We start from the raw sequence: 13691 nt of genomic DNA on the forward strand, positions 1-13691 counted from the left end.
ATTAGCATCTCACTACCCTAAAACATAGAACATACTCTCAATATCCAACTTTTTTCCTCTTCTGCAAATTAAACTTATTTACTGTTCCAAATTTTGAGTGTATAGATTCTACAGCTATTGCACACTACCACTTTAAATGCATTTTCAAGAGCTTAAGAGCAAATGAGAAAAAAACAATACAGAAGGAAGAGAATGGAGATGTGTATGTATGGCATAATAAAAAACCATAAAATCTTATTTTACCTTCACTTGTGTGGTTAGAAGCACTCTTCTAAGACCATCGGTATTTTTTCCCCTCTTGTGATTCAGTTTCTGGGCTTTTCGTTCTGTAAACATACATGTGTAAAAAATTGCTTAGCCTCAACAATATTGTCTAGAAATTAAACAACATGCTGGAACCAACCAGAGGTATTTGGTTACCACAATAAACACATATTTTATATATAAGTATACAAGCCAAATAGAACCTTATCATCTGTCTGATTCAAAGCACAACTATTACGATTTGGTATTTATAGACACTTAGGAACACACAGTACAGGACCAATAAGTTACCAAACTTCACATAATTATCACCTTGAACACTCCAATGATATTCCCACTCTACTCCGAGATTACGTTTGGAAAAATATAAACAATACAACCAACAAGATTTCAAAATCCCCAAAATAAGGTATATTTCTAAATTAATTTTTTTAAAAGGCATTTCAAAGTTCAAAAACTAGAGACCACCAGGGAGCAAAAGGGTGTCCTGCCTCTAGACATTTTTCATAATTCAAAAGTTACTTTAACATCAATAATGCACAGGCATTTTCCTTTCCAAAAGTAGTTTTAAATACATTTTTGTGGAGATGTAACTCCTTCCTCGCTATGTCAAAAGAAATATAGTATCACATTCAGAACTTTTTTGTGTGTGTGTATCATTAGAATCACTTAATGGATTTACCTGTGGATAAAGGAGTAATGCCAAGAACTTCAGGTACTCCATCTTGATTTTTATTCTGCACAACGGGCGTACTGTGTAGGCAAATAGGTTCAGAATTTCCAGGGTCTTCATTAACTGGAAACGGTGATGTGTCAAAGGATGTACTAATATCCTCTTGGGTGGATGGCAAGTATTGTGCACCAACAGGTACGACATCATTTCTTTCCACAGAAGACAAAATAACAGCCTGACTTTTCCACTCTGTCTCTTCTGAATTGGGCTGCTTGAGATCTGGAGATGCTACTTGCTGCCAAGGAGGAAGTACCAGAGAATCTGGTGAACTGTAGTTGGCATAATAATCTTCCTCCTCCTCCTCCTCATTATGTTCTAGTGTTGAAGTAATAAGTGCCTTGCTTTCAGATAGACTTTTATTAGAGTCTATGTCATTTTTAGCATATATGGAATTTTCAATAGTGCTTATAGACTTATCACAGGTTTCCTTGGTTTGTGTTTTTGTAGTTTCTGCAGAAGCAGAATTCTTTGTAGGCGCAATAAGTCTTTCACCTTCCAGGCTAGATAAATCCAGACTTTTATCTGCTTTTACTACTTCTATAGATTTCTCTTCAGACAATACCGCAGAGCTGAAATTCTCAGCTGCCTTTGCCAGCTCAGCAGGATGATTCTTAGGCAGTTTCTTGAAATGTTCATACTCTTCTTTGGCATGAAGCCATATCTGAACTTGCTGTTGGCTTGGAGCACATTTGCATGGCATTATGACTATTTTTTTGTCTTCACTAGTTTTATGGCTATTACTTTCTCTTTTATTAACAGGAGAGTGACCATAACGGGGAGGAGAGCCCGGTCTAGGACCTTCTGTCATTGCTGAAAATGCAGTTTTCCAGAGTCGTAGACCTTCTAATGAGAAATCCCCCTCAAACTCAAGCAGGTCATTTGGAAGTCTAGTTTCCACTGTCAGAAGCCGTCCTCCAATCTCCCTGTTAAGAGAAGAGTTTGAATTATAGTTTTGCTCTGAACTGCATTGCAGGCAGTCCTCGGGATGATATAACAAGAAGAGCACTGACAACTAGTTTTCTCACTATCCAGCTCCTGTGGGCAGTATCTTTCTTTTACAAACCAAGCAGGCACGTTCCCACTTATTACAATAATAACAAGCAATAAAAAAAACAAAGTGTCATGAATGAAAATGGGTATTTGCACAGGAAGCACCATATTTTCAACTTCAAATGTATGCATATCAGATGGGATCTTTCATGCATCTGTGCCACACAACAGCATAAAATTGTTTACAGAAATAAATTTAATTTAATATAATCACAAGCGTATGTAGACAGAAATGCATTTAACACAGTACCTCGGCTTTTCTGGAGCATCTGAAGGATTGCTGCAAAATGGTTCCTGATAAATTGTTTCTGCAAGATCATGATCGAGCAAAGTTGCCATGATTTCTTCACGACTGGGGGGGGACATGAGAGGCTTAAGAACATGAGCAGTACGAGGAGTAAAACTTCCGTTCTTTGATTGTGAGGGAGAACTGGTTGATCTTGGTGAACTATCTGGAGTTGGAGTTAATGCCTCATTGTTTCTTGAAACATATAACTCTAAATCCTCAGAAGCTGCATCTATAAGTTCACCATCAGGAGAAGACAATACAGATGTAAAAGAGGTATTAACTGAATCAAGTGGTTGACAGGGTTCAAAAGTGGTTTCTTTTCTAATGTGGCTTTGAATCCAGTCTGCGCTGGTTGGCTGAGGAAGATTAAGAAATCTCTCTTTATTCACTGTATTTCTATTCAATTTGAATTTTTCCTTTAAACAGACCTCCGTCTCTTGCGTACAAGAGGTATCGATGGAATTAGGTCTAGAAGTTGAAGGATGAACATTTTTCCTCCATTGGCTATGGCAGTGGTTCTCATTATTATCCAGTGAGGTTTTCTCAAAAAGCTCAGGGCTCAGGGAACTGGACCTTATCCACTTATTTGTGCTTGAAGAATGCTGCTTTTCTTCCTCAGATTTTTGGTCATTATGACACAGAAAATCATTTTCTGTTGTCTGTCCCGAACCAAGATCTTGAACTGCATCACTCAAGAATTTCTGGGGCAAATTTTGATCTGCTGGGACAAACTGGCTTGCAGAATAAAAACTGCAAAATCCAGTTTGACCTATAGCATTAATATCAAAGTTGTAACTGTGGTCTGGAGACAAGCTGTCTTCAAGCGAGTAGCAGCTTTCAAAACCAGGGTCTGAAAAAAAAATGGGGCTGTCAGACACAGAGTGATCAATGCGACCAGTGATCTGCTGACTTAAAGACTCCTTTTTTGAAAGTTTTGGTGTTTTTTCTTTAGGCTTTGTATTCCTGGGAGCACGAGATTTTCTTGGTGATGTGACTGACCGTGATCTTTTGATTGCTTTATTCTGTTCAAGAGGGCATGGTATATTTCTGCTCAGCTGTGGTTTAGCTGGTAGTGGTTCCTGTGTAACATTTGCATTCTGAGCTTTCTGCTGTCTCTTCTGGAGCAACTCTTTCAAAACAGCCAGGCCAGACTGTCCTTCACTGAACGCTGATGGGGCCACTATAGTTCTGTTTTTATACTGAGAGATGGGTTTTGGTTGCATGGTTGCTTCTGAAACAGACCTCTGGTTTACTGTTTCAGGTTTAAAATGTGACATATCAAAAATAAATCCTCTCTCGTTTTGATCCCAATTTAACTGTTTCACTGGACTCTTCAAAGATGTTACAAAACAGTTCTTGGGCAACTGAAGTGGCCCAGAGCTTTCCTCAGATGTCTTAAGAATAGAACAGGGATCAGAATGCTTGGATGCCTCTGGTAAACAAAAAATCTGCTGTTGATTATTGTCTTTACAATGCAAATAGTTAGTGACATGTAACTGATCCATCTTCACTGTGTCCAAAGAATCACGAGCTTCATTTAATTTCCCAGCTGGTGGTAAATATCTGTTTTGCAAATTTTTTATCTCTTCTACTTTTGCAGAAGTCTTATCTTTTGAAATGCATACATTCTGTGGTACCTGAGTTGAGTGATTAGATGGATCAAATATGTTTTGAATGAGAGCAGAATCATTCATTCTAAATACGGCACTTTGAGTCCTGGGCCTTTGAGAGTTCATTTTTGGTACTTCCTTTCCAGATGCCACAGGAGCAGATGTGAGAGATGAATGAGAGTCTTCTCGTGGAACAGGTAAACACTGTGCATCTACGGGCTTATCAATTTCCATCAATGAATGAAAACAGCCTGATGAACTACCTTGTGCATCAGCTGCTGAAGGAAGTCGTGCTGCTGGTAGATATCCTGTTGCGTAGCCAGGAAGAGTACTGTCTTTCTGGTTATGAAGTGGCTGTGAGTTGACAGAGTTGTAAGATATCACGGGCAAATCTTGACGTTTCAGCACAAACTTCATTTCAGCAGCAGAGCATGTATTTCCTTTCTCATCTTTAAGTACAACTCGCTTTCTTGAGGATACTTTTTCAGTTGCTTTTTGCCTTTGTTTTGCTCTACGTTTTTTCTTTCCATCATCTGCTTTTTTATCAGCCTGATTAATCTTTTTCTTTTTCTTGGTAGATACAGTGGGGCTAGCAAATTTCTTTTTACATTTCTTAACCTGAGTTTTTGCTCGACTATTTTTTCCTACACTAGAATTAACAGTCTTGCTGTTGTACATACTGGGAATCCTACTAAATAAAGCTTCCCTCTCCAGGTTAGTCAAAATTTCTTCTGCTTTTGGATCAGTGGGAGACCAGCAGCGAGGTGGAGATGTGTTTACTGGGCTTGTGCTTCTCTCAGAAAGAAAACCTAACTTAGACATAACATCACTATAGTTATAGTCACAGTCTTCAGCTTCAGCATTGTACGATGGTGAAGGAGGAGAAAGAATTGTATGAGTCCTTTTTCTGAAAGACAGAGTTCTTTTAATATTTTTGCTACCTGTTCTTTGTGGTTTTCCAGCTTTTTTCTTTGTTGACTTGTGTTTTGCTTTCCTTTTTTGACTTTTCTTTGGCGTTAGTGGATAAATAGGATATTTGGTTGCAGGAGAATCAGGAACTTTTGGCCAAAAGTCCTTTAAAGGTGCAAGCTTTTTATATAAGTTCATTTTTTCCTCTGTGAGTACTACTCTTTCCTCACTAGAATCTACTTTTCCTAGTTTAACAAGCATATTTTTTCTCCCTCTAAATCTATTGATGATAATATATTTAATAATAACAGGCGGCAATTTTTTAGAAAGTTTTCTACGCTTTCGAGACTTCTGCGACCCATCCAAACTTTCAACACTTTCTATTGGTTGAGGTAGATTGATTTTTGAGTTGTGTGCGACAAAGCTTGATTCACTGTCTTCAGTCTCATAATTCACCTTCCGTTTCGTTCGGAGCGTATACTTATTCCCACACAATCCAAATGACTGCTCAGTTTCAAGAGACCCATCTGCAAACTGGCAGTCAGTATAATTAGCAGTACTTGGAGGCATTTTGTTTTCAAAAGCCTCAAGAGGAATTTGAACTAAATCACTAGGTAAAGCACTACCCTTATCAGGTACGTTACTACAAGCATTACCTTGTGTATAGCAGCTTTCCTTCACTGATGCAACATCATTTACACTTGCAGGCTCCTGGAGATTGATAAAACTATGTTTCTTTTTATTCAGCTTCAATCTGGACTGTTTGTTGCCTTGCTGTAATTTATACGTCACGGGAGCCAATTTCTGTGGTCGACTGAGACAATTGGAAAGAACAACACTAGGAAAGAACATATAATGTGCTGCCTGTTGACTGAGGCTTGGCTTTTCTGCCTTATGCTCCTGAAATTCTTCATACCTAATTTTAAGCTTATTAAGGCCACCTTCATCAGTGTTATTTTCAAGTGAATGTACCACAGTTCGACTCCCTCCTGAACAAGACACCAATTCACAATTTTCTGTAACTGTTGCTGGAAAAAAACTATTTATACTTGCACTGCTGGATTTTTCATTTACTTCAGAGGACATTTTACCTTTGGAGTGGCTCAAATCAGAAAAGTTAAATAGATTCTTATTCAATATGCTGTCGCCAATGTGGCGGCCCACATGCATAAAAGAGACATCCTTTTCAGTCTTTCTTATGCTTGTATATTTCCTACTAGGTATCTGTCTGCTGACTGATGTAATATCATCTTCATACTCAAAAATATTATTTTCACATGAAGAAACTGGAAGAGTATCTTTCTTGTTACTCTCTTTGTGAGAATTTTCTGTATGGGTACTATTGCTGAAAGGGGTTGGGTATTTTGCTGAGTAAGTGCTTTCTTTTGCAAGAGAAGGGACTGAAAGTTCAGGTCTGGTTTCTGCATTTGGTTGTGAGAGGTCTTCTACTAAATCTTCATTATTCAAAACATGGCTAGAAAGGGCACTTGTGTGTTTACACTGAAAAGTAATTTTAGCGGAAGATGGGGGTTCTAGTGTAGCAGCATCTTTGTGAAAGATTGAAGTCTTTACTGACATCTTGCTTGTTGCAATGACGGAGGAATGAGTTCGAGAACTTTCATTATTCAAAGGATTGTCTGAAATGGAAGACAAGTAATTTTACTCTAGTTTTCTTGTTAAAAAAAAAGCCCAACAACCTAAGGCATTAACCATTTTAATGACATTTTTCTGAATGCCCTCCCATCCAAAGAAGAAATAAACCTCTTCTAAATCCCACTGCATTTATAATCATGACAAGTACAGACCCTGAGCACACGAGCTGCTTTATCAAAATCATGTCATCAGTACATTTGTGTCTCAGCTGTTGTGTCAGTTTAGCCTAAATGGCAGACTTGCATACAGTCACCAAAGATTTCATGCTGGTTTGCTGAAAAAGCACTTCTAAAAATCACTTCCAGATAATTAAATACAAGCAGACTGATTTCCAGAAAAGCTTGTATCTTCCTTTGTCCCTGAGAAGTACACATACTCATTGGGTCTGAAACAAAGAACTTTAGATTACGTTCTGCATGTAGGAAAGTCATTGCACAGAAAGCCACAACACTATCTTACAACAACGGCTTTGTATGAACTGTCCTGTGTGCTAATAATAGGCAGTTTCCTACCCTTTTATAAAGCAGAGCAAACCACCACCTAAATATTCAGGTGCCAATTCGAGAAGCTTGCACCATTTAATTAGATCATGAATTCATATCCATGCATTAAAATTCCTACACAGAGCTGCACCCAGCATGTGTTGCAGTAACTGTACTGTGTAGACTCATCACATGATACCTGGGAAGATTTCTCTCTCTTCCACTGATACTTCCACTACATTTACTGCAGGCTAAGTGAGGACAGGCAGGTGGTAAGTATAACAAATTAACAACTGGTTTGCAGCAACTGTGTGCTTGCTTAAAACCAGAATGAATGTCAAGTAATTTGAAGGAGTTTATTCCTCCACAAAGAGGCAATTACTACAGAGCTCCTGGCACACAGCAATTTGTTTGTGTCCCCACATCTTTAGCTGAAATGTTGAAGGGGGATAGCGGTTATGAAACATGCTGTATGACCTGGAAGCATATGCAGGACACTGTCTTACCAGACAGGGGATCCTTTGGGACTTTACTGTAAGTCACAAACAATTCGGGGATTATCTTAGATTCGTGCTGCCTTCAGCTTAGCAATTTATTTGTTGCCAGGTGAGAAAAATAAAAAGAGGTCTCAATCTGTTTCTATTAACATTGTCTAATGCATACAGAGAGTCCCTGAGCTGTGAAACACAGCTGGGAGATGCTGCCTATGATTCTTTGAGGGCATGAGTCCATACGAAGAATGAGGATAATTAACCAAAACTCAAGGAAATGGGAGTTCAGAGAAGTGTCAGTGAACGGTTGGAAAATACCTGCCTACAAAAAGATTCATGTGTGGATAAGCATTTTCAAATTCAGAGGAACAGGACTGAGATCTGTCTTGAATTTACTGTATCTCCTGTTGTAAGAAGTTGATGTAAAGGTTCACAGTAATAAACTCATTCTAAGCTAATATTCTTCTTCTGCATGTGATATATTTTACATATTCTAGAATTTAAACAGTGATTTAAGATACAGTCTCATTAGCCAGAAGCATCCCTTTTTACATTAAACTACAAACTACTGCTAATAAGGAAATTACAATTGCGTATATGGCAAAACAAAATCATATTAGTAAGTACATCAAGTCACATATTAACCCTACCATTATACCTACAAAAGCAAAGGAAAAAAGCAAACTATGCTTTCAATAGCTGTGGTTGCTTACGTAACAAAATCACATAGCTCATTTTCACTAACACAGAATTACTAATAGATATATTAAGACATATGTATATATTAATATATGACGCTTGCTATTTTTGTCAAATAACTTAGAGACACAAACTAATACAAAACTTTTGTAAAGGATGACATACCTGCCTCAAAGAGCAAATGCAATAATACGAAATCAGGTACATGCATGAACAAGACTTCATATTAACCAGTTTGTACTATGGATTAAGAAAGAAGCTTCTGCACAAAGTGATGTTAAGCACGAATTTCAGATTTTAAAGGCAACAAAGTATTACTAATGTTTCTAAACAAAGAACAATTACTGTTGATTAGATCAAGAAAAACGAACCTTACACAGAGAAAACCCTGGATAGATAGATTCCCCCCGGCCCCTCCAAGATCCACACATTTTACACTGTTTTGCTCAACAGAATTTTATAAATGCAAAAACATGTAGAATGTCTAATGAAACAAATAATGATACACAAATATTGGCCTAATCTCTAAGCGTGCATTCTACTAACTAAGGTTAGTTGATCAAAGACAGCAGGTTATAAAGAGATGGCAAGAGATATCTCTACGGATTAGTTTAGTTTCGCATAGATTTTTGAAAGGCAGCTTCTTCTGCATCAGTTTTGCCACTGCATAGTTTTAACTCATGCAATCCGAAGATATGAACATGCAATCTGCTGAATGAAACAGGCTCAAGCAAAGGCTTGCTGTATTTCAGCTTGTGCGGCAACCACTTGCAAAGAAAAGAACCATCTAAGTTTACAATAATGCATTTACTAATTTACAATAAAATCCAGGCAGGATAAATGAACCTACAGAAACATTAATTTTAACATCAAATTTGCATTACAAATAGTAACAGGAAAACACCCCTTGCAGCAATGTAACTATCTTTTCCATAGAACTATTAAACAATGACCTTTTAAAACTATTAATACAATAGAAAAAGCAGATTCTGGTAATTAGCAAAGGGCATTGAGATTAAAATATTGTTGGCTTAAGTAAGATGTTAAGGGCCTGCTTCTGCAATCTGTTGAGAACATTTCCTTCCAACTGAAACAAGAATTGAAAACGATTAGTGCTTTGGAGCATTAGCAAATTGATCTGAAAATGAACTATGACCAAGGTAATAATCCAACTTGCACATCTGTTTTTCTGTTTACTTACCACCATTTTCATCTGCAGTCCCATCTAACTGAGGTATAGAGAGATTGCTTAGGAGCATATTGTTACCACTCCACTCCATTTCTTCCTCTGAAGATGAATCTTCTTCTGTTGAACTTCGATGCATATTTTTGCCGGCTGACCTAGAGAAAAACAAAGGAACTAACAAATGCACAATACTTGTCTTAAAAAATACCAATAGCCACAGGGAACCTCAAAGAGGTGTGGAGCTATATGCTTGTGTAATTTGGGGGAACAAGGGAAACAAACAATAAAATTATTATGTTTCTCATTGCAAAACTCAAAATATTATTCAGTGTTACTATTTTAAGAGGCAACAGGTAGGAACCACTTAAAAACACGACCAGCAGGATTCACTAACTTAGAGGTTAAAGAGAAGGCATTTAGATGTTTACATTTATTTCAATTTTGCTGAAATATAATTTCATTCCTTGACAGTGCTTGAAACATGAAGATTAAAACAACCACACAAAATTACTTTAGTTTAGCTCTTAGCAAACAGATCGGGTTTTTTAGAGGAATCTTTACTGTATTGTAACAATTCTCTCTCTTGGCAGGCTTAACCTCTAAAATGTTTGATTCGATCCCTTCTTGAACATTCTGAAGATGCTCTTGCTAATACTTAAGCTGTTTTTAAGGTAACTGTTCTACACTGCCATTTTTAGAGTCATAAACCTGGTAGGGCAAACAAAAAGGTAGTAAATCTAAAGAGAAAAGCTTCTATGAAATTTTCGGTGTTTTTAAGGTGCGATGGTTTGCGGGAGTGGAGGGAAGGAGAAAATCTGTATAGAACACCCAAACCCAAACCTTCCTGTATGTTACAACTCCAAAAGTATTTAGGAAGTTGATTGCTTAATCTTTAAAATAAAGCACAAGATGGACATAATTCTTCACAGAAACATGCTATTCTGTGGCTGCAAGTGAGAAATCCAGATAAAAAAAGAAAGAACTGAGGTCTGGGAGGGTTTGGCTTCATTTTTTGTTGGCTGCTTGTTTTAAAGATGATAATAATAGTGCTAATAACAACAACAGTAGTAATAATCATCATCATCATCTATCCTAGTGGCTTGATATTTTTGTGTAGTACCTTAAAATGTATAAATACAAAGGTTTTGAAGCTACAGGAAGGAAAATCCACAACAACCTAAATACAGTCTTCTTTTAAGAACTCTGATCTGTATGGTTTGACCGGAGCATGAATTATACTAGCATAACATCAGAGACATCTGAATGTGCTCAGCACTAACCTAACTCAGACCAAGCCACGTTTATTAGTTCAGGAACAATAAGCTCAAATATGGCTATATAATTTCCAACCTAACTCAAGTCTGGGAGCAGCATGACTTTGAAGAGAGACTTAACAAACAAGCACAGCTAGGTACACGGTGTCCATGACCTAAGTGAGCTTAGTTCTTCCTCTTCTATGTTCCCAAAATAAGAAAAAGTACAGTGCAAAGACATTCTACTCTATATTCAAACAAATATAAAACTGGGGAGACTAACCAGTACTTTGTAGAGAGGGCTGCTATTCTGAGGGATCTCAACAGGCTGAGAATGAGCTGACAGGAACCTCATGAACTTCAAAACAGACAAATCCCGATCTCCCACAAGTGGGATGAAATAACCCCATGCACTGCTACAGGCAGGGAGAGAGCTGGCTAGGAAGTGGCCTTGCAGAAAATGATGCAAAAAAGCTCTGCAGACAACTGGTTAAACCTAAGAGTACGCAGTGTGCCTTTGTAGCAAAGAAAGCCAGTTGCATCCTGGGTTGTGGCTGCAAGGTTGTAGAGAATTCCAGCAGCTGTGAGGCCGCATCTGCAGTATTGTGCTGTTTTGGGCATCCCACTACAAAACAGGCATCGACAAATGGGAGCAAATCCAGCTGAGTAGTTGGGGGCTGGAGCACACGATGTATAAGGAGAGGCTAAGGGAACAGAATGGCTTTATGCAGAAATTACCACTAAACTGAACACTGAAGTTAAGTGTTTTAGGTGGAAATGTCAACTTTTCAGGTTACCGGGAGAGGAAAAAAGTAGAAAGAAGAAAAAAAATCAAAGGTCAGATAGGAAAAGTAGTTTTAGAGACAAAATATCTCTAGAGCTAGAAGACTACTAAATTCTAATTCTGTTATCTAACTTACGATTCTATTATAACCTTTCTGTGTGTCTTCAGGAAAGAAAAGATGAAATACTTGTATGTATCTCTTGCTCTTTGAATTATAGTATAATCATGATTTCTGATGTTGAAAACACAGATATCAAAATGTTATGTCTGAAGTCTCTCATCTTTCCAACAGAATTGTAAATACCAGTCTGCTCAAAGCAGAGGTGAAGAGACACTGGATATGGTGTCTTTCAATGTCTGTATAAAAGGTCATTACAACCCCAGAAAGTGTTGCAAGAATCTTGGCCTTAAAAATATTCAGGCTGCTGACCTTTACCAGTCCAGCGGAGCTAGCAACATTCATGTTTTGATTTAAAGTTTAAGCTTGGCAACAAATGCGTGTTTTTCTCAGGCTTCTGGGTCAGTCTTCATAAGAATACTTCTTGAATACCCACTTCACAAAAAAGTTACAGGCATATGAAATGAACAAGATGCATCTCACCATTTGTACTGCATCCAAGGTGTGCCTTAAAAGAAAGTTACAACTGAAGTTTTTTTTGTATTTGGACTTGGAGGACAAAGAAACTACTCATTTTTTTCTCAAAGAGCAAACTAGAAGCTCTGGTTCAGTCAAATCTAAGCATTGCATTCTGTCCCAAGATCTGCACAGATTTTTCGAATGCTGTCAGAGACCTCTCTACAGCTCATTGGGCTCACAGCATGTTGAAAACAGGGTTGGGGGAGGAAGGATCTGGCAGAAAAGAACATTTTAAGACAAGAAAATCACATATATACCTTCTTTTTGGTCCAGGCTCTTCAATGCTACTATCCCACCTTTGGGACATTAACAAGCTAAGTTCCATGTCTTCTTTCTCACACTGTGGCTCATTTTCTTCATCATCACTATTCTGAGAATTTCGACAGCTTCCAAGAGAACGATGATGAGAGTGTGTTTTGTGATGTCCCATCTGATATCCATCACTCTCCAATCCAGCCAACAAATCAATCATGGCCTCATCAGCACTACTGTCCACTGCAGAAAAAGCCCATACAAGTAGAATCTGTGTTTTGTTTTACTTGTAAACGATAAGTTATAGTCTACCAGTAAAATCAAAACCAACTAACCAAAACAAAAATCCTCTCAACATTTTAAAATCTACTAGTTCATTACTGTCTAAAGCAAGGCAGGCTACAGAAACAAACTTCATATGTTAGTTTTTCAAGTTCTACAATTTATCTTTTCTAGCTCTTTATCTAGAATCTTGACAACCTTAGGTTTGTTTTTTATTCCTGCCCTCCTCTTCTGATTGTAACAGATTTAGTGAAAGCACTTCTCTCTCTCCACCCTCCTATTACCTCCTAACATTCAGTAAAGCCTCACTCTCCCTTTTTATGTTGGCATGAGTGCCAGTTCCTAAAGCATCACTGCCTTCTCTTGCTCTCACCATTTCAATGACTGCATTAAATTTGTGTGATAATTCTCTCTGTATCACTTGGAGGACTTTCAATCATTGCATCTCCTGAAAAAGGACGCTAGCTTGTCCTTCCTTCTGTCCCTTACTATACTGTCTAACTGCACCTACATTCTCTTCTCATTATAATGTATTCTCTTCCTAGGTTCCTCTAAACACTGAAAGTTTATCTGATTTCACTCCTCCCTTAAATTTTATTATTTATTTTCCTTTATTTGACCCAAGCTTACGTACTTGTCTTCTCATTCTTTATTTCTTAAATACCCTTCCAAGTCACAATTTTTTTCTCACTCTCTTCCTGCTTACCTTTCATCTGACCTCATAACCAATTTATGATCTCCAGTCTACCAGGAATCTTTGTTACTTCTCTCTCCTTCTCCTCTGGCTGAAGGACTACAATCTCTACCTTCCTTCCTCAGGAAATATCATATGATTTAAAATGATCCTGAGAATCATATAAAATAGGTCTTAACATCAGCAAGGAAGGCATTTTCAATATTTTAAAAAGGGTTCACAAGACACCATGCAACCATTTAGAATGGAAACCATCCCCTTTGCTGGAGTTCTGAATTAACCCACTTTCAACTGTACTTTCCGTTCTTGGCTCCTTTGCCTCTTGTGAGGTTTGTCATTAAACTACAACTCTTCCTTCACACTAATATAAACCTTGTGTACTTCACAGTAGCAACTGTAGAAGTACTGTGCTTCGCAGCCCCT

At 37.8% G+C, this 13691-nt stretch overlaps 1 protein-coding gene across 1 annotated transcript in view; it reads right to left on the reverse strand.

The window, feature by feature from the left end:
- The window catches only part of REV3L (REV3 like, DNA directed polymerase zeta catalytic subunit), a 123549-nt gene that overhangs the window by 39263 nt on the left and 70595 nt on the right, over positions 1-13691 (reverse strand). Inside the window, exons 11-15 of the mRNA XM_069851720.1 lie at positions 12298-12535; positions 9382-9521; positions 2298-6492; positions 947-1920; positions 244-326 (exon numbers count right to left, since the gene is read on the reverse strand). Of these exons, the coding sequence (XP_069707821.1) occupies positions 244-326; positions 947-1920; positions 2298-6492; positions 9382-9521; positions 12298-12535 (5630 nt within the window). The remainder of the gene's footprint in view (positions 1-243; positions 327-946; positions 1921-2297; positions 6493-9381; positions 9522-12297; positions 12536-13691) is intronic.

This window comes from Phaenicophaeus curvirostris, chromosome 2, assembly GCF_032191515.1.
Source record: "Phaenicophaeus curvirostris isolate KB17595 chromosome 2, BPBGC_Pcur_1.0, whole genome shotgun sequence".
Classification (NCBI taxonomy): Eukaryota; Metazoa; Chordata; class Aves; order Cuculiformes; family Cuculidae; genus Phaenicophaeus; species Phaenicophaeus curvirostris.